The 21,627-nt window shown below is 35.5% G+C and overlaps 1 protein-coding gene across 10 annotated transcripts in view; it reads right to left on the bottom strand.

The window, feature by feature from the left end:
* Positions 1–21,627, bottom strand: part of LOC115222392 (transmembrane protein 65-like) — a 139,050-nt gene that overhangs the window by 49,225 nt on the left and 68,198 nt on the right. For all 10 annotated transcript variants that reach the window (XR_005003029.1, XR_005003030.1, XR_003882696.2 and 7 more), the window contains exon 2: positions 5,211–5,249. Coding sequence is in view for 4 of the 10 variants with exons in the window: in XM_036511210.1 (XP_036367103.1) it covers positions 5,211–5,249 (39 nt within the window). In the remaining 6 variants the exon portion in view is untranslated. The remainder of the gene's footprint in view (positions 1–5,210; positions 5,250–21,627) is intronic.

The raw sequence follows: 21,627 nt of genomic DNA, 5'->3' as shown, positions 1-21,627 counted from the left end.
TATTTTTCAGTTAGTGTAGTTGGGTCTCAGGGGTGGAGGTACAAACCTAGCAATATGTGTTTTATAGTGAAAGCAAATTTCCATTCAAATAGCAATTACTGGACGATTTTCTGTTCGAGTCTAACCATTTTAAGTCATAGTGGAAATGCAGCCTATGTCAAAAATAGGCATACGAATATTGTATAAATTTTATAATTGAAAAATTTACTATATTTTGTACATATGAGTACACCAGCCTGTGGGCACAATTGTGCATGCATGTGGGGGTTTCCCCACCCCTGTTGTAACATGAACTTCTTAATCACACAACTATGCCTGTGCCTATCATAGCCATATACTAAATTACATATTACCCCACTGCAAAGATTTAAACCTATACATTTCAATACCTTGAGCAAATATCTTCTACTATAGCCCCAGGCCAACTAATGCCTTGTGAGTAAATTTGATAGATGGAAACTGTGTGGAAGCCTATCATGTATGTGTGTGTGTGTGTGTGTGTATCTATGTATGGGACTGTGTCTTTGTATTTGCCCCCCACTATTGCTTGACAACCAGTGTTGGTTTACTTGCTCCTCCATAATTCAGTGACTCAGCAAAAGAGGATAAATAACAGATTTAAAAAATAATTACTGGGGTCAATTTATTTTACTAAACCCTTCGAGCTGGTACACCAGCATGACTGCAGTCCAATGACTGAAACAAGTAAACAAGATCTACTAATACAATGAATAAAATCACTAATAAATGATTTAGCAAATCATTTCTACAAAAAGCTAAGATTCCTTATTTTGGTGCCTCCATTCTTCAGATTCTATATAAAGACATATGGTCATATACAGTAGCAACAAATAGCCATCCATAACACAAGTTAAATCATGTTTTCTCAGCATCAGCCTGAATCAGTTTTGACAAAATAAGTTTAATGCATACCACATGGAGCTAAACAGAAGCAAATATTTTTCATTAACCCTTTTGTTACTGTATTTATTTTGAGATGCTCTGTGTTTCTTTCAATTAATTTTAAATATAACAAAGAATTTAGTAAAATAACTTAGTTATCATTAAGCAAGTGTTAGGAACATAAATTGTGACTAAGGTTTGGTGGAAGATTTTAATTCAAAGCTTATGAAAACAAGACATTTTACCACAGAGCCAGAGCCGGTTTTGGCCGGGTTAGTAACAAAAGGGTTAAATATTATAAAAATCATAAAGAATTGAAGATAAATAAAAATCGTAAGGATTTAAAGATGATAGAAAATGAGTGTTAAATATTTTGGAAGAAAATCATAAAAGTGTCATATACATATGTATGTGTTACACACACACACACTCCACATACAACCTGCTATTGAGTATGGTCATCCACAATGTTGATTATACAGAACATTTAGATTTGGGTTTGTAATCCAGTTTATATGACACATAAATACTTTCTCTGCAGGCTTCTGATACAAAAGATGTATTAGGTACTTTTATGTTTTCATGTGATAAAACAAAAAACAATATTAATGTAAAGATATATAGACTGAAATATTTTTCACTGTCAAGAATACAAATATTTCAATGTCTAAAATACAGATCATCACAACCATTTGAATAAAACTGGGTAATAGTTTCTAAATGTAACATGAACGTAGTCAAGAACATTAAGGAAATTGTTATTGCAAATTAAAATAACCAGTAAACCAAGAGTTGAAAACTTAAGAAAAATTTGAAAATACACCAATTATGAAAAGCTCGCATGAATACATATATGGTTTCTTAAATCTTATTTAAAGATTTGAAAGAAACTATTTCTAATCTTTAGAAATGAGACATTTTTACCTTTATAAAAAGTGAAAATGCTTCAGAGTTACACTTTGTAAATTTCTGTGTATAGGTTTGTTAATACATTTTAAAAAGCTTGTTCGTATTTCTTTCACATTTTCTGATCGTAAATCAAAAACTATGATGCAAATTTTCATAACTTAGATCAACTTATATAGTAGGGAAAAGAATAGCATTGCCCATAAATTTTATCAAATCTGCTCACACTAGAGAAGAGATAAATTTATGTTAGTGTCATAATTAGTGTGTCTAATTACAGATAGTAGGTGGAGATGAATGGGAAATAAAATCCGAAGTCTCTATTCCAGAGAAAGAAAGACAAGACAACGCAGAGGTTGAAATGAAATAAAAATTGTTTTAAATTTTGGCTCAAGGTCAGTAATTTTTTGAGGAAGGGTTAAGTCAACCCCAAGACTCAACACACATTTTATCAAATTTAAATAGATGAAAGGAAAAGCTGACCTCAGCGGAATTTGAATTCAAAATATAAAGAGCTGGAAGAAATGCTAATGATTCTGCCAGCTCTTCCAAGTGAAGTAATAATGATAGGAAAGACAAAAAAGATGAGTGTATCAAATGGGTTATAGTGAGAGTAACAAAGACTCAGCAAGTTCAGGAGACACAAGAAAAGCAAGCCAGTAGTTGTGGCTGTTAAGCCACCAGATAAACCTTGACTGAGCTGAACTATAGCACATGGATGGCTGACAAATCAAGTTAATCCATAGATCCATGCCTCTACCTAACCATACTGTACTAATACATGCAATAGTTTAATGCAGGAGAGACATATAGAAGATTAAGCATATGGCTGTATTTTTCATAGTCCAATTTGTTCTTGCATGCCAATAAGGTCTGTGAAGGCTATAAAGGGGAATTTAGCTGGAGTAGAATAGTTGTTCTGCTATATTAATCAGTCATATGCATCCTAGTATTGTGATTAGGATTAGTGAGACCATTAATGCTATTTTTGAGAGAGAGAGAGAGAGAGACAGACTGAGACAGACAGAGACAGAGAGAGACAGAGAAAGACAGAGAAAGACAGAGAGAGACAGAGAGACAGACAGAGACAGACAGAGACAGACACAGAGAGAGACAGTAAGAGAGAGAGACAGTAAGAGAGAGAGACAGTAAGAGAGAGAGACAGTAAGAGAGAGAGACAGTAAGAGAGAGAGACAGTAAGAGAGAGAGACAGTAAGAGAGAGAGACAGAGAGACACACAGAGACAGACACACAGACAGACAGACAGAGACAGACAGACAGACAGACACAGACAGACACACAGACAGACAGACAGATACACAGACAGACACACAGACAGACGCACGCTGAGTGAGTGAGTGAGTGTTTCTTTAATGTTTTTCTGGACTGTGTATGAGACAGTGTATTTTAAGATGATGATATAGTATTGTTCTAGCAAGATGTTGATATGTAGTAACTGGAACTGTGAAGGTTTGACCTAACAATAAACTATTTCCCATACATCCTGTTGGTTTTTCATTATATGTATTTTTGTTTGTGTGTATAGGTAGTTTATGCATAACCTATATTATGTTGTTTGATATGGAAAATTTGGAGATCTAAGGCAGAACTAACAATCTATGATAGATCTAATGTAATAATTTTTAGACTAGTGTCTTCAGTACAAATGAAAAAATAAATTAATAATCCAATATTTGAGTGTTGATGAAGGAAAGTTTGTCTCTCGGTTACATAGCTTTCTTCATATGGGGTCTAGAAGAAATGTGAGTGCTTGTGTGTGTATGTGTGTGTGTATGTATATATCATTCACAGATCTGTAGATAGTACTCATGCATTGTTTAGTTTTATGTCTACCCAAATGTACCAGGTCTATGATCTAAGGTCAGATATGATTTGAGTAGAGTTCTTTGTTATTTCTAGCAAGTTGAACAATCCAAGAGGGGCTTTCTCATTAGATCATAATAATTTCATCATCATCATCATCATCATTTAACGTCCGCTTTCCATGCTAGCATGGGTTGGACGGTTCAACTGGGGTCTGGGGAGCCCGAAGGCTGCACCAGGCCAGTCAGATCTGGCAGTGTTTCTACAGCTGGATGCCCTTCCTAACGCCAACCACTCCGAGAGTGTAGTGGGTGATTTTATGTGCCACCGACACAGGTGCCAGACGAGGCTGGCGAACAGCCACGCTCGGATGGTGTTTTTATGTGCCACCGACATGGGTGCCAGACGAAACTGGCGAACGGCCACGCTCGGATGGTGTTTTTATGTGCCACCGACACAGGTGCCAGACAAGGCTAGCAGACGACCATGCTCGGATGGTGTTTTTATGTGCCACCAACACAGGTGCCAGACGAGGCTGGCGAACGGCCACGCTCGGATGGTGTTTTTATGTGCCACCGACACAGGTGCCAGACAAGGCTAGCAGACGACCATGCTCGGATGGTGTTTTTATGTGCCACCGACACAGGTGCCAGACGAGGCTGGCGAACGGCCACGCTCGGATGGTGTTTTTATGTGCCACCGACACAGGTGCCAGACGACCACGCTCGGATGGTGTTTTTTATGTGCCACCGACACAGGAGCCAGATTAGGCTGGCGATCGGCCACGATTGGATGGTGATTGTTACGTGCCCACAGCATGGAGGCCAGTCAGTGCGGTACTGGCTACGGCCACGTTCAGATGGTTTTCTTGTGTGCCACCGGCACTGGTACCACAAAGATACAAATTCCATTGATGTTCATCTATTTTGATTTTGTTTGATTTTTTGATTTAATGTAGAATATTTTCCAAATGCATAATTATAAACGTTTGCAAGTGAATATTAGAAGCAGGATGTGAATTAATAGTCTAAAAGTGTTAAGGGGAAAAAAATAACTTAATTATACAATATTTCAGAATTAGATATGAAATATTGGAAGTGCTAATAAAAAGAAAACATCTTACGTTTTTATACTTTAAATAAAATTTTCATCTAGTAAAAGAATAAAAATCAAGAAGGCAGTCTGTAGGTGGTCTGCTTGAAATCACTAAAACAACAGAGTAATCATAGCTGAATGACTTTTGATCATAGGGCTATTCAATTAGCACTGACCTAGGGCTAAACATCAATCAATGGTGCTTTATCTCATTCATGGCTATATTCCTAATATCCATGTCTTTAATTTCATAATAATCAAAACATGAGAGGTTTAGTATATTAACTATAACCATGTATAGGTATATACATTATTCTAGTATTAACCAAATGAAAGCGTAAGATATATTTAAGTTAAAATCTTGGTTAAAATATATGTACTTTTCTATGTGTGGTCTGAAACAGATGTTAAAGGAGGTGATGAGATCATTTTCAATGTTAATTAATGGAGAGTGTAAAAAGTATAACAAAATAGTTACTTACACATTCGGATTTGTGAAGATGTTAATGCAGGCGGGCCATCTGTAATATAAAAAGATATATTTTTATATTAAATAATTCTAATAATATTTTCAGTCCAATCTGTAAAATACACTGGTAACAACAATATATATAGACAAATAATCAAATATAAAAAAACTGATTTTGTTACATGTATAAATTCAGTTTGTGAATGCATGTGTTTAATATCGGTCATGCTATGTACAGTAGGAAATAAAACTGCAACTATTTCACTTCATTTACATTTAGTTCTTGAAGTGGCTTTATGTTAAGTCATGTTAGGGCTTTTCCTCAAGATTTTTCAGTCCTTGTTAAGAGTGTATCTGTGCATGAACTTTTCTTATATGGTTTGCAAAGGCTAGAGATAGAGGCATTCCTCTAGAATAAGGGTTAGCAACATGTGGGCCCATGTGTAGGCCACTGAGGCGTTTCAAACTTTTTTAAGGCCTTTTGATTGTTGACAGCTGTTAGAAAGTCTTTATCTCATTATTTAATGCTCACTTGCACAACTATTACCACTGATAGAAAAGGTGAGATATACAGAGTCAAAATAAAAAGCTGCTGTAGACCAAACCATGAAATACACACACAAAACTACAAATAGGCTAGTTGATTATCACTGGCATGAATTTATTTATGAACCCATAGATATGTATTTAATCATTTCAATATAGGAAACACTTTATGATATTCTGTTATTCCCTTACTGGTTTCAGTCATTGGATTGTGGCCATGCTGGTGCCTTGCTTTCAACCCCAGTAATTCACTGCAACTCATTTTATCAACCTCAGAAGGGTGAAAGACAAGGTCAATGTCAGTGTAATTTGAGCTCTGAATGTAAAGGAAGATAATGAAACAACATTTTTGCTCAATATGCTACTGATACTGCCAGAAATAAGCACTTTAAATATTTCAAATTTTGGCACAAGGCCAGCAATTTTAGGGAGGGTTAAGTTGGTTACAGTGACCAGTTGAATACTGGTACTTATTTTATCAACTCCAAAGGAATGAACGGCAAAGTCAACCCCAGCAGAATTTGAAATCAGATTGTAAAGATGGATGAAATGCTGCTAAGCATCTTGCTTGGCATGGTAATGATTCTGCCATTACAACGCCTTAACCCTTTAGCATTTAAACAGGCCATATCCAGCCCAAATACTCTGTTAAAACCAGCTAGATCTGGCCTCCCACACCAACCCTACCATATCATTCTTAAAATATGCAATCGCATCATTGAAATCTCATAGCTACAAGATAATGCATGATAAATTCAAAACAATGTGAATAAATAAGCATTACATTTGACAGAACAATTTGAATGCTAAAGGGTTAAGCACACTAAATACTGGTTTCAAATTTTGACCATTTCAGGGAAGGGGATAAGTCAATTAAATCAACTCCAGTGCTCAACTGGTCATTTTTTTTTTTATTGACCCCCCAAAAGATGAAAGGCAACATCGACCTCAGTGGAATTTGAACTCAGATCATAAAGACAGACGAAATGCAGTTACGCATTTTGTTAACAATTCTGACAGCTTGCCACCTTAAGTACACTAAACAATGGATATAATTCAGTACAATCATCTGACTGTATTTTAGAAACTACCTTTCTAGTTGTAAGATATTAAGTTAAGCTGATTTCAATTGTTTAATAAAATAAGACAAAAAAAAAAATCAGGAAAATTCATTGAATTAGCATTAATGCATTTAAAACTTGAATTAACAAACAAATCCACCATGTCTATGATTCACAGAAAGATTATTATAAATCAAAATACTCTGAATGTGTACATAATAAAATATTTTCATTTATTCACTGGACAAACAATATTACAACTAATTCTATTTTATATGTATTGATAAGAAAAATTAGAATAATCAAATTGCAATGCACTTATAACACTCAAGATACAATATATGAAGCAAAATTACAATTCCTCAGATATTCTAACCGATTAAAATCAGATGACCACAATTTCCAAAATGTGCAAGTATTGATTATTGTAACTAGAATTTATCACTTTCAATGTTGGCAACAAACTTAGTGGATTTACAAAGAATTCTTTGTAGTGAACATTTGATAAGCTTCTCAAATGGAATATGAAAGACTGATTTCATATATGTCTAGTGTTATATTTAGCATGAAATGTTTAAATAGAAACTATACTAAATTTCTAAGATCAGTAATGTATATTTGTATGTAGAACAATAAAGCTTAAACAGGCTAACTTCGATACATACTATCCCAATAATCTTCAAATGCCCTCACTCTGAATAACGAATAAAACATTAAGATAAGCAGAACAAATGAAACATTAAACTGAAATGAAACAGTGAACGAGTGCAATTCGTATCCCAGGTCAAGAAAATATACACATAAACTAAAGTACATTAGTCTTCCATATACCCTCTACAGGAATTTAGAATCACATTGTATGTATATATATATATATAGAGAGAGAGAGAGAGCCATCTGGTTCGCCAGACCTCAGTCAAATCGTCCAACCCATGCTAGCATGGAAAGTGGATGTTAAACGATGATGATGATTATATATATATATATATATATATATATATATATATATATAAACAAAAAAGAAAATCATTCAGAGAATATACCAATCAAAACAAAGTGTAGATAAAACAACAAAAGAAAAGGTTATTAGTCCAATTAATTTTTTTCTATTCTATGAAAGAGGGTAATGCAGTATTGTCAAAACTATAATTACCCTGATAAGTTCTGTAGATGATCCTCAGAGAAATAGCAAGCATGACAACAGTTTTGCCTTATCATGCAACAGTCTATGCCAGCTCGATAAAATTAACATAAAATAAAGAATTATGGGAATGTCAAAAAAAGATGACAACAGCAAAGATAAGGATGATAACATTGATAAGGGATAGTCTTTCATCCTCAAATACATGAAATCATGCAACATTTGTTAATCTTATTCCCACAAGATTCCAAGCCAAGATCAATAAATTCTACTGTAGTTGCTGCAATCAATTCTTTGATAGTTTTTTTTTCTTTCTTTTTGGAACCTCCACTTTTAAGTTCCTGTTTTATAGCTAAGGAATGGAATATGAACAGCTAAACAAAATCTCCATCTGACTATCATGTTCTATCAAACCATAACATTATTGGACCACATTTCTATGCACATAAAAAATGGTCTTTAAGTGTCAAATTTAACAAAAAGTTTTTTAATGTTCTGTTATAAATCTTCTCATAATAATTCAATGCAAGGAAATGTTAAAAATACAAGATTAAAGTTAGCCAACTTGATAAAAAATGTTTTTTTTAAATCAGACAGTAAACAGAAGTGAGCAAAACATTTTGCTTTCAATGGTTAATTCTATCTATAACCAAGTAGGCATCAGAGATGACATAACTTAATGCTGTGAACAACATAGCACTACAGAATTGCAGTCACAGACCTAGCCAATCGGTTAAGAAGTTTGATGCAATCATAAAGTTCTATGTTTGATTGCATTGCACAGCATCTTCAGCAAATGTTTTGTACCACAGCTTCACATCCACACAAGCTTTGCGAGTAGAATTTGGAAGATAGAAAATCATTTAAACCTGTCCAATACCAGAATCTTGGGAATATTCAATCACATACTATAATTTTGAATAGGTAGTATCACTGATCATAATACTGGAATATCTACTGGAAACCAGTGTAAGATCTAATCACTCAAGAGTAATACATTAACTTGCAGTCCTGAGTTCAAATCCTATCAGTAATCTAGCCAGGAAGCAAAAGTAATCTTATCTACTTTTACTACAAAGCTGAAAGATAAGCCTGAATCTTATCAATGTTTTAAGAAAGAATTAACCAGTTTAACTTCAATTTCAGACAAATATAATTAAAATACCAAAGAGCTGATTTAAGTGTATTTATACCAGTTGTCTACAGTGAAAAATTTTCTCCATGACAAAAGACAGTGAATGGCTTACTTACAAGTTTGAACATGCCACTGGCATATTCGAACTGGTGATAACATTGCATAAAATACCAAAATATATCTTTATTTCCTCCTTAATATTTCTGTAGTTAAAACAAAGGACATGATCACTTTTAAATAAAAAAAAAAAATTAGAGAATCAACTATGATTTCAGTGATGAATTTAGCATGAAGGTAAGAGTTCAATGCTCAGTCATTAGATCTCTTCTGTTAATCATAGTCTTAGAGGCCATCACAGAAGAATTTAAGACTGTCTGTCCATAGACTCCTATATGCTGAAGATCTAGTTCCCATAGCTATATCTATAGTGGTATTAGAGAAGAAATTCTACACTTGGAAACTAAACTTAGAATTGAGAAATCTCAAGATAAACTTAGCAAAAACTAGGGTTTTAGTAAGTAAGAAAGAAGACAGGACCCTGGTATCTTCACGGAAACAGTTTTACTTGATAAATGAAAAAAGAGTATAAGCTCCATACATTGTACCCAACATAAGCTATGGACACACAAGTAGTGTAGTGGAATCACAGGCTGACTTACAGAGAAAGTAAGCTTCATGTGTGACAGATGCACCAGAGAATACAAACTATAAGCACACCAGAATTTTGTAGTATCAGTAGCTTTTGTAACATAATTAGCAAGGAAGATGGCTGCTCTAAAAGTATAGTAGCCAGGATAAAAACAAATTGGAAAAGGTTTAGAGAGTTACTACAACTGCTGACAAGAAAGGTCTTTTCCCTCAGAGTGAAGGACAGATTGTATGATGCTACAATGCTGCATGGTAAGATTTGGACCTTGAATGCAGAGTACTTGCAGATGCTAGAAAGAAATTAAGCTAGTATTACTTTATTGGATGCACAGTGTAAGTGTGCATGGATGACAAAGTACAAATGGACAGAGAAAAACTAGGCATAAAAGGAATCCGATTTGGATTTTAAGAAAGATTGTGCTGGTGTAAGATAAGTGATGCATATGGATGAGAACAGCTGTATAAAAATATGCTGACCACTTAATATGAATGGAGACTGTAGAAAAGATGTCGGGCAACATAGTGAAAGTTGATCTCAGAACCTTGAGTAACATGTAGATGACAAAGATCTGGGTGGTTGATTATATGCAGTACCCAAGATCTCAGGAAGAGTTTCTAGAAGCACAATGTATGTGTGTGTGTGTGTGTGTGTGTGTGTGTGTGTGTGTGTGTGTATCACACATGCAACTGAGCCCCCTCATACAATTACTTCCTCAAGCCATCCCCATCACTGACCCCTCTATTACCTGCCCAACTGCAATATTCAGCTTCTGTTATTAAATAAAGAGAGAACATCACCATTTTACCTGAAGCCAGTTATTTTCTTAATACTGGAAACAATTTCACTTGATATTCATCATTCATTCTTAATACTGTCCCACCTGCCACTTCATATTTAACATTGATTATTTGTGCCACCAATTATCTGTCCTTTTCCACCATCATATATTCCTCACTTTCCCCATGCACTATTTCTACCTCTCCCCTCACAATCTTGAAACCTATCCCAGCCCCACAGGTCATCTCACTCTTTCTCTTATCCTTCTATCTGCTGCTCTTCACTCCTTCATGTACTGTCAGTCATCACCAACTCTCCCCTCCTCCACTCAACTCCTATGCATCATTGATCACTCCTTCACCCTTGTCCACATATCACTGCCTCTACTCCTTAACCCTACCCAAACTCTAGAGTCATCACATAATCTTCTTTACCTTCCTTCCAAAGTATATAGTTCTTTTATTCATTATATTCAGTCTTTCACCCATTCCCTCCTCTAATATTCTCTCACTCACCTCAAACACTTTTGCAACTTCTACCCACCCACATTCCCACTTCTTCTGTTCCCATTCACTTCTACTCCTCTTGAAGGTGCTTCTAATACCTCATCATCACTATTTTATATCTTTCCAGTTCTACCCTTATTAGTACCACCCCCTCTACTATAATATGAGTAGCAGTATAGCTTCTCTACAGCAAGAAACCTATCCTGGTCTTGATCCCTTCTTTCATACTATAACTTTTGATGTCCTAACAAAACTGCCTCCCTCCATACAGCAGCCCAACTCAGACAAAAGGGATCTCAGTGTCACATGGTGGCATCACTAGTCCTAGCACTACAAAGAGGCACCCAGTATACTCTATAAAGAGGTTGGCATTAGGTAGAGTATCTGGGGCATGATGCAGTCCTCTGACACATCATCATATCCTGTCAAACCATCCAGCCCATGCCATCATACAAGAAAAAATACTAAAAGATGTCAATGATGATATTCAGAATTCAAGAAGATGCAACAGTGTACTGTGGTAAACTTACACCAAAACTAATTTAACTTTTAGTATTTTTCTTTTTTTTCTAGTTGATTTTTTGAAATTCTTTATGTATTTAAGAAAAGCATGGTCACACAAATTCTTTGTCTTTTAAATGAAGGGTTCCTGTATATTTCAGAAATTATTTTCAATTATAAGTTTAAGGAATGTAATATAAATGAAGTATATATTTTAATTTAAAGTCAAACTATTTATAAATTGATGAAGTGTACGAGTATATGGATAAGCTATTGAAGGAGTTACAATGTAGTCACTCATCTTGCTAAAAAAAATAAAAATCAATGAAATGTCCCTCAAATCCCTCCTTAGGAAAAATAAAACATTGGATAATATTGTCCTGAGTTCTCTGCACATAGATTGTCATGGCTAGAATGCCTTTGCTCATTGGTGTGTTCTATCAAGGCTAACCTTTATCAGAGATGGATTTAAAAGTTATACATATATATATATATATACATATATATATATATACACACACACACACACACACACACACACACACACACACACAGTGTGGTACAATGAACAAGACTGAATGAATAATGTGACATCAGTTCAACTGTACACATGGATTTAACTCCTCCCTAAGAGATAAACGCTAGATATTCTGTTTTCTCAATGAGTTGATTTCAACTGTGATTCAAATTGAAATTTCATTCTGTTAAATAAAAGAAATATATCAATACAAGTACCAATCTAATAAAGTTGTGAGAATAGTGCCTTCGCACAAAAATATCTTTTTCCCTGTTTACTACAGCAAGAGCCCTAGTTTTATTCTGTTTTAATGTTTTCTCTCCCATTATAATGTACATATCCTTCAGGTAGTTCTTTTGATTTTATGTAATTATGTATCTCTTTAGAACAAAGATGTTTCAGAAAGTGTAGCTTGATTACAGTATCATAATTCTATAGTAATTATACTATTTATAAACCAATGAGCCTCTATGAGATCACTCAAACTATTAGAATTATCAACAAATTCTCCCTCAAACTACACCATGCCACCTCAAAAAGAACACTTAAGATAATGTAGTTCACTGTCAGAGAAAATAAAATAGGTAGGTATGGCTGGATTGTCTTTAATGATAGGCCTATTTGATCGCAACTGACCTAGGGTTAAATAACTTGTAAAATTTCATTGAAACTTGTAAGATGAAAGGCAATCAAAGGTATTTGAACTTATATCCTTTATTGTCTGAAGTTGCTTTTGTTGTATGTTATACCGAAATATTGGAAGCCAATAAAATTATATAGTGTTATCACCAGGATATATACATTACAGTATAGGTTCAATCGAATCCTAGATGAATCCGATTTACCTTTCATCCTTCAAGATCAATGAAATATATAGTTGCAGACTTCCTCTCTGAAATGCTTAGCTTTTACTGGACCGATCCACTCAGCGATAAATAGATATATCATGAATGTATAGTTTATACTGTGTGCTATAAGAATATATACAAATCGTACCATGGAGAGACTTGAAACCAATGTATCAAATTGGGAAGAGTCAAACAGCTGAATAAACAAATATGCAAGATTAAAATTGATTAAAATATGGACTCTTCCATTTGCAAAAACAAAAATCTCAAGAAAAAAGAAATCATTATTTATATTAATTAATCCTTACAGAATTCTTCAAATATCTCAAATGTTTCACTTTAGAATAGCTTGTATGTATGAAGTAAGCTAGCATGTGTGTATGTGGAAAAAAATATTTGTACATTTGTATATAGATAAGAGTGCTGCCACATGCACATGCAGACAATAGTTCCACAATGTGCATGCATGCAAACAATAGTGCCAATACATGTGTGCATGTACAAGAGTACAAGTGTGTACATGTACAAATAATAAAATGTATGTGCACACACACACATGAATAGATATGTAACAAAAGCCACCCATGCAAAATATAATAGGCAAGTTGATGTTCATATATTTAATGTACAGATCATATAAATGCTGAATTATTCAATCTCAAAACAATTATATTCTCCACATCAATAATGTGCAATCTTGCATATACAAGGGGATGCTGAAATGTTCCTGGTTTTAAGGGTATTGCAAAAGGTCTGGCTGGAGGCCCAACTTTCCGAGTTCTTTTACAGATTTAAAAAAAAAAACTGAAGGTTTTCTACAATAAGTGTGTGAATCTGAGAGAAGATTATGTTGAATAAAATCATAATTAACTGGTCCTCCTGTATTTTCTTTTACCCAAACCCAGAAACTTTTAAGCACCTCCTCGTGTGTGTGTGTGTGTGTGTGTGTGTGTACGCACACACACATTTACACACACAGTGATTCATTTATGATCATTTGTGCAAACACAGAAAAGCAATGTTACACTGTAGAGATCAGAATATAGCTGAAACATATCCAGAATTGTTTCCTGCATGTCTAACATATGAGAAAAAAAGTAATCAGTTGTTCAAATCAATACACTAACTCAAAGCCTACAACACTAAGAAGCTGCCATAACTAAATTCTTTGTTATGATATTGGATAAATGTATGTTTAACTTTGCTTTTACTGAGCAAATAATACTAAACAAATCTCTCTCTCTCTCTCTCACACACACACACACACACTCCCATGCACATATAGCCTTGTCAAAGTACATTGCTGAGGTACAGCAATTATTGATTTTTTTCTGATACAACAAAACAACACTGCAAGGTTATTGCAGAAATACAATATATAATCCTTAAGGAAAACTCATTAAAATACAAATACTTTCAATTGATTTCTTTTGAGCATCACCAAACCAAGTCATCAGAAATGGAATATAGTACATTCAACTAAAAGTAAATATGATCCTAGCAGGATCTGAACCCAGAATTGTGAAATTAGATTCATTCAGTGTTCAACAGTATCTAGCAACTTGTCACTTGCACAAATCCTTTCATAAATACAAAATTTTGTATAACAGTAGAATATGGTCAATTAGAAATTTGAACTGATAATTTTCTTGACTTGGAAAGGAAATATTACTTAATGGCTGTTGCATTTAAAAGGACAGCTATTAAGTGTATTGTCATCAATGTTGATTTAACATCCTCTTTCTATTAGTTGGCAGGTTTTGAAATACATACATTGACACTTCTCAACCAGATACCATTCCATTTGTAATGCAAGGTAATTTAAATGGAAGATAAAGCTGAGTGGAAAAAGTAAGAGGAAAATAGAAAAGTGACAACAGGATGGGAAAGAAAGCCGATAAAGCAAAATATAGAAATGCAAAAGAAAGAAATGCAAGAAGCAAAACAAAGAAAATGAGAAAAGAAGAGAAATAAAAGCTAAGGAAAATAAAAACAGAGTGGGGAGAGAGAGAGAGAGAGAGAGAGATAAGACAAAAGAAGGAGAAAGAGATAGAGACAAAAGCAGAACTAAGAAGTAATTTATAATGCACAGCAAATATTATCAATTGTAGATGTGATGTGAAACTAATGGTCAGCAACAGGCGGTAGAAATAATTTTCAGTTCACAGAGTTGCTGTGAATTAGCAAAAAAGGAATCTAATTAGTTTCTGATGTCTGAAATGAACAGAAAATTTCTAGTAGTTTCAAGCAGTGCTCCAAAGTAAACATTTTTTTTTTTTAATCCCCACAATTTTATTTTATGAACTGCAGACAAAACTAACCATTTAGCTGGAAATTTCTAAACATAACTAATATGTAAGCATATTAAGACATCTTTATTTTTATCTCCTTCTATTGTAAGGTATTTAAAGATTACATGTTGTTAAGATGTTTCTGCTTCTAACCATATTGCAAAATGAGGCTAAGAGGGATGCATTTATCCACACATTGACAGCTGTCAGATTTTAAACTTCTAACTATAGCTCCCTGCATTACATCAATGCCTACTTAATGATATATTCTTCATGTTAAAGGCATCACTAGGAAAATTTCCCATCACTATTTTAAATTGTCATATAAGTGAATGCTTTATGTAAAAAAAAGTCTAGGATTTTCTAAGTATTAATAACACTGCTTTCCTGCGATGTCTAATAAAGAGTGAAACATGTCCATAGTTTCTCTTAGTTCCCTAAAATCTGACTTATTTCCAACTGCATGCCTTACCATGTTAACTTTTAATTTGGATTTTAGAGCTGTCTCCCTTATTTTCCTTGACAAAAGTTATTGATTAACACCAATAATTTATCATCATAATGACTATAATTTTAATTAAATATCTTCAAGAAACTCACTACATTAAGCATAATAGACTCCACTTAAGTGTATGTGTTAGTCTTGGTATATTAAATGTAAGAGCCATTGAAATTTAACTAGAAATAATTATGTTGTAAGGATAAAACAATCATCATCATCATCATCATCATTTAGCGTCCGTTTTCCATGCTAGCATGGGTTGGACGGTTCAACTGGGGTCTGGGGAGCCCGAAGGCTGCACCAGGCCAGTCAGATCTGGCAGTGTTTCTACAGCTGGATGCCCTTCCTAACGCCAACCACTCCGAGAGTGTAGTGGGTGATTTTATGTGCCACCGACACAGGTGCCAGACGAGGCTGGCGAACGGCCACGCTCGGATGGTGTTTTTATGTGCCACCGACACAGGTGCCAGACGAGGCTGGCAGACGGCCACGCTCGGATGGTGTTTTTATGTGCCACCGACACAGGTGCCAGATGAGGCTGGCGGGTGCCAGACGAGGCTGGCAGACGGCCACGCTCGGATGGTGTTTTTATGTGCCACCGACACAGGTGCCAGATGAGGCTGGCGGACGGCCACGATCGGATGGTGTTTGTTACGTCCCCAAAGCACGGAGGCCAGTCTATGCGGTACTGGCTACGGCCACGTTCGGATGATTTTCTTGTGTGCCACCGGCACTGGTACCACAAAGATACAAATTCCATTTATGTTCATCTATTTTGATTTGTTTTGACTTGATTTGATTTGATTTGATTTTCACTTGCCTCAACAGGTCTTCACAAGTGTCACAAGAAGGAAGGTATGCACAGGTGGACTGTCTACGTCGCCGGGTCTTCGGATGGTGTCTTTATGTGCCACCGACACAGGTGCCAGATGTGGCTGGCGAACGGCCACGATCGGATGGTTTTCTTGTGTGCCACCGGTACTGGAACCACAAAGATACAAATTCCATTGATGTTCATCTATTTTGATTTGGTTTGATTTTCACTTGCCTCAACAGGTCTTCACAAGTGTCACGCGTGTCACACACTTGCCTCAACAGGTCTCCACAAGTGTTACACACTTGCCTCTGCCTCAACAGGTCTTCACAAGTGTCACACACTTGCCTCTGCCTCAACAGGTCTTCACAAGTGTCGTAAGAGGGAAGGTATGCACAGGTGGACTGACTACGTCGCCGGGTCTTTGGATGGTGTTTTTATGTGCCACCGACACAGGTGCCAGGTGAGGCTGGTGAACGGCCACGATCAGATGGTGTTTGTTGTGCCCACAGCACGGAGGCCAGTCGATGCGGTACCGGCTACGGCCACGCTCGGATGGTTTTCTTGTGTGCCACCGGTACTGGAACCACAAAGATACAAATTCCATTGATATTCATCTATTTTGATTTGGTTTGATTTTCACTTGCCTCAACAGGTCTTCACAAGGGTCACACACTTGCCTCAACAGGTCTCCACAAGTGTCACACACTTGCCTCTGCCTCAACAGGTCTTCACAAGTGTCACACACTTGCCTCAACAGGTCTTCACAAGTGTCATAAGAGGGAAGGTATGCACAGGTGGACTGACTACGTCGCCGGGTCTTCGGATGGTGTCTTTATGTGCCACCGCACAGGTGCCAGATGAGGCTGGCGAACGGCCACGATCGGATGGTGTTTGTTGTGCCCACAGCACGGAGGCCAGTCGATGCGGTACTGGTTACGGCCACGTTGGGTGGTTTTCTTGTGTGCCACCGGCACTGGTACCACAAAGAATACAATTCCACTGATGTTCATCTATTTTGATTTGTTTTGATTTGATTTGATTTGATTTTCACTTGCCTCAACAGGTCTTCATAAGTGTCACAAGAAGGAGGTATGCACAGGACTGACTACGTCCCAGGTCGGGGCCACGGGTTATGGCCTGACTAGTCTTGCCGGGTCTTCTCATGCACAGCATACTTCCATAGGTCTCGGTCTCTAGACATTTCCTTAGTGAGACCTAAAGTTCGAAGGTCGTGCTTAGTTATTAATAGTATTATGAATTATTTTTTGAGCAGCTGGTTGAAAGAATTGTTAAAACATTGAAAAATACTTTGTGGTTTTGTTCTGGCTCTTTACATTCTGAATTCAGATTCTGTTAGGGTCAACTTTGCTTTTCTTCTCTCCAAAGTCAATAAAATAAAGTACCAGTCAAATACTAGGGGTGATGTAATCAACTAACTTCCTCCCCTCTAAACTACTGGCCTTGTGATTTTAAGCGATCATTGTATAATGATTTACATGTTTGAACTTTAGTCAAGCACCTTAACATTATAGCTATTTCTGCTTCTGACTCAACAAATTCGAATCATTTTCAATATCATTAAGATGCCAATTAGTATATTAATCGATAGGAGGCTCTCCACATATGTTATATCATAAATTATAAGGATGTTGCACGTTAGTTTGCCAGAGAGAATGTGAAGGTGGTTTAATTTAAATTAAATTGCTTAAACAACTGAACAATGTTATAAAAGTTATTTTTCTCTAGAATTAGGCCCATTTCTTTTTTAGATGTAATTATAGCTTCTTAAATGTCAAGAGGAATAAGCAACTGCAAAACAAACACTAGTTTGCCCTCCTCTTTTTCCCCACTCCTATAGCAGACCTAATATCATTGATTTTGAAAATATATCTTCATGTTTGATCAGTGGAACTCATTATATTGAAGTATAGGTAACAGAGTATTCCACAAACATGAGCATCCTTAATGCAATCTTCTTTAGATAAACTCAGTGTCCCAAACTGGACTTTTCAATAACAATTACAACTCATAGAATAAGCTTCCCTTTTTTTTTTTTTTGCCAACTCAGTTTAATTCAAAAGGCTTAAGTTGAGCCAAAGTAATAGGAAAAGACATTTGTTAAAGGAAACATGCAGTGGGATTCAACCCAGAACCTTATGATTGCAAAGCAAGACATCCTGGACCAAATCCAGAAGAGCCACTCCACTGATTGGCTTTAAATCATGTTCCAGCCTCTGGCCTTCAAGTACACTGTCTCTTCTGTTGCCATAATGGGCCTCTTTTCCTTGGACCTGGCTGGACTTGTACCTCCTTCACACAGGAACAATCAACCCAGTTATTTCCCTACTTCCTGTCACCCTTGTTGTGCCCAAGCCTCCCAGAGCCCTGTGGCAATTAGTATTCCTTGTTCTTCCTTCTCAGAAAAATAACCTTCTGGAATCCCCCCACCCTCACCTTATTTAAGCCTTTCCAGTAGATATTGGACACTGCATGTTTCTCCAGAAAAACTAAACCTTTCAGCTAGGATTGTATGCCTATCAAACAGATAGCAGAAAACAGAAGTAGACTGATTATTCTTATTGTTCTGCACTGTTGTGTATATATGTATGCTTGAAAGTTAACACAGCAAAGCTAGGAAAGGAAGGGTTATTGCCAGAAATAGAAAAGACGTGTAACTGAGAAACTATGTATAACAGAAATTATATTTTATATGACAGACAAAATCACCAATACTTGTTGATAACACCCAGGAAGAACTATGGTAGTTTCAGAGGATTCTTTGATCCATAGCTATAATTGGTTGTTACATCTGCCAGAAATGGCATCAAATCTCCAAATAACATTCCTTAAAAAAATGACACATTGAATATAATGATCGTGAGTTCTTGGCAGATAAAAAAAAAATGAGATGGTTATGTCTGGAAATCTTTTGATCATAGGACTACTCAATCAGGGCTGATATAGGGTTACGCAACAATAAAATAAATAATTGTCACTAGGAAATATAGGGTTAACTTAGAAGTTTATAATGTGTAAAATAAGCGAGTTGAGATATCAAATTAGTGGGTAAAAACTGTAGCACTTAAGTCACACTTCCTAAGTTTTAGAAACAAATGGCTATATTGTACAATTTCTAATTAAGACTTATTAACAAATATAGCAAGATTTGAGAGTATAAATAACTGACTGAAACAATATCTTAGTATGTTATGTGTATACATGAACTTCACAGTTCTTTTTAGATCTAAACTGCTAGATACAAAGTCAGTATGTTAAAATTACTTATTTTATTAACCCGTAAGTGGGGTCAATTAGCGTTTTAAAGTGTAAGGTATATAGCCAGATATCATAAAGCAAAGCAATTGGTGAGTTTAACCAACAAAATACCTATGTAACAGAAACTTGCCCGATTTTTTTTTTTTTTTAATGGCTTTTGCTTATACTTAGATATCTTGGACTTGAGCAATATATGAAAATATAATACAGTTTGCTTTATTCTGAAAACCCTAGCCAACAAGTTGTTACATTTGAAATTTATCATGAATCCCATGCTGTTATCATTGGAATTCATTTTATTTAGATTACTTTAATGAAATGTTAATAGACTTCTTACTGATTCCACATACCACCCCAATTTTTTAATCTTTCTTACTTTTCTAGAATATGATAGTAGAAGGAATCAAACTTCTTAGTTCTGATCTGAGTCTTATTTGAAAATTGCCTTTTATCCCCCTTTTAGAAAAAAGATTTTAAACTAAAGAACAGATTTTAAATTGTAATAAAGACAAAACTCAATGCAGTTTGGTTGACAAGGATAAACTATTAATAATTCTAATAAAAATAGTATTGAAACAAAGTGTTTAATATGGACACTATGGTTGCTATTTAAAACTGTCTTGTAGATAACACTAAAAATGCATAGCAATTTATAACCATACAATAAGAAGAAAAACTGCTAGGCAGATAATTTATAAATTCAGAGCACATATACATGTATTTAGATAACCAAAAGTTTTTCTGGTGCATTCTATCCACTGTTGAATATCCTCATCAATATTTACATTCTGTTAAGTCAGCAAACTGGCAGAATTTTTAACACACCAGGAAAAATACTTAGCAGCATTTTATCTGCCTTTAGGTTCTGAGTTCGAATTCTACCGAGGTCAACTTCGCCTTTCATCCTTCCAGGGTCAATAAAATAAGTACCAGTTAAGCCTGGGGTCACTGTAATTGACTTATCCCCTCCTCCAAATTGCTGACATTGTGCCAAAATTTGAAACCAATATTTACATTCTGTTGTAAAGTACTTTCAATATTTGGGAAGCTGTCTATATTTTCCACCTTCTGTCCATATAAATAAATGGTTGACCCAGGTTCCTGATTATTTGGTGCTTTTTGATGTGAGATCTTTAATTCACTTACTGAGAAATAGACACACTTGCCTTGGTCACTCATCTTTGTGAGCTTCAACATCTTGAGATAAGTTTTTACTACTACTGCCTATGTCTTTCTCAATCTTCTTCCACATGCTCCAACTAATCTGATTGCTTTCTCCATCATCCAGGCACATTAACATTACATAGCACAATAGTGTTCATGCACACAAACACACGCAACAAATCATGCTTATCTCATTTCCTTCCTTTCACATTCACTCCCTTCAATGTCTATATTTTAACACCATGTAATATTGTACTTCATGTACAAACACCATACAATCTACCTTTCATTAGTGGGAAATGTACTTTGTTGCTAATAGCAGTCACAACTCTCTAAGCTTTTTCTATCCTTTTGTTATTGTATCTACTATGCTTTTAAAGCACCCCAATTAGGCCACATATGTAGAGAAGTATTTTTCCTTGTTAGCCTGCCTATGATTTCAATACTTCTTGTATACCCATTGTGTTTACACATGTGTTAACACTCCTTTACTACTACCCAAGAAGTGACTATGCTTGATAACAGGAAAGACAGGACTCTTCTGCATAACTAAGGCATTTGTTTTTGCTAGATTACTTTGAGGTTCTTTTCCATTCTAAGGGTTGTTTCACCAAATCTTTGACAAATTCACTTGTGAGAACTATGTTAACATACAGGGGTTCCAAAAGAGAGTCGGTCTAAATCTCAGTTATTACTTAG

This window comes from Octopus sinensis, linkage group LG19 (genome assembly GCF_006345805.1).
Source record: "Octopus sinensis linkage group LG19, ASM634580v1, whole genome shotgun sequence".
Lineage (NCBI taxonomy): Eukaryota > Metazoa > Mollusca > Cephalopoda > Octopoda > Octopodidae > Octopus > Octopus sinensis.
This window is presented reverse-complemented; position numbering and strand designations above follow the sequence as displayed.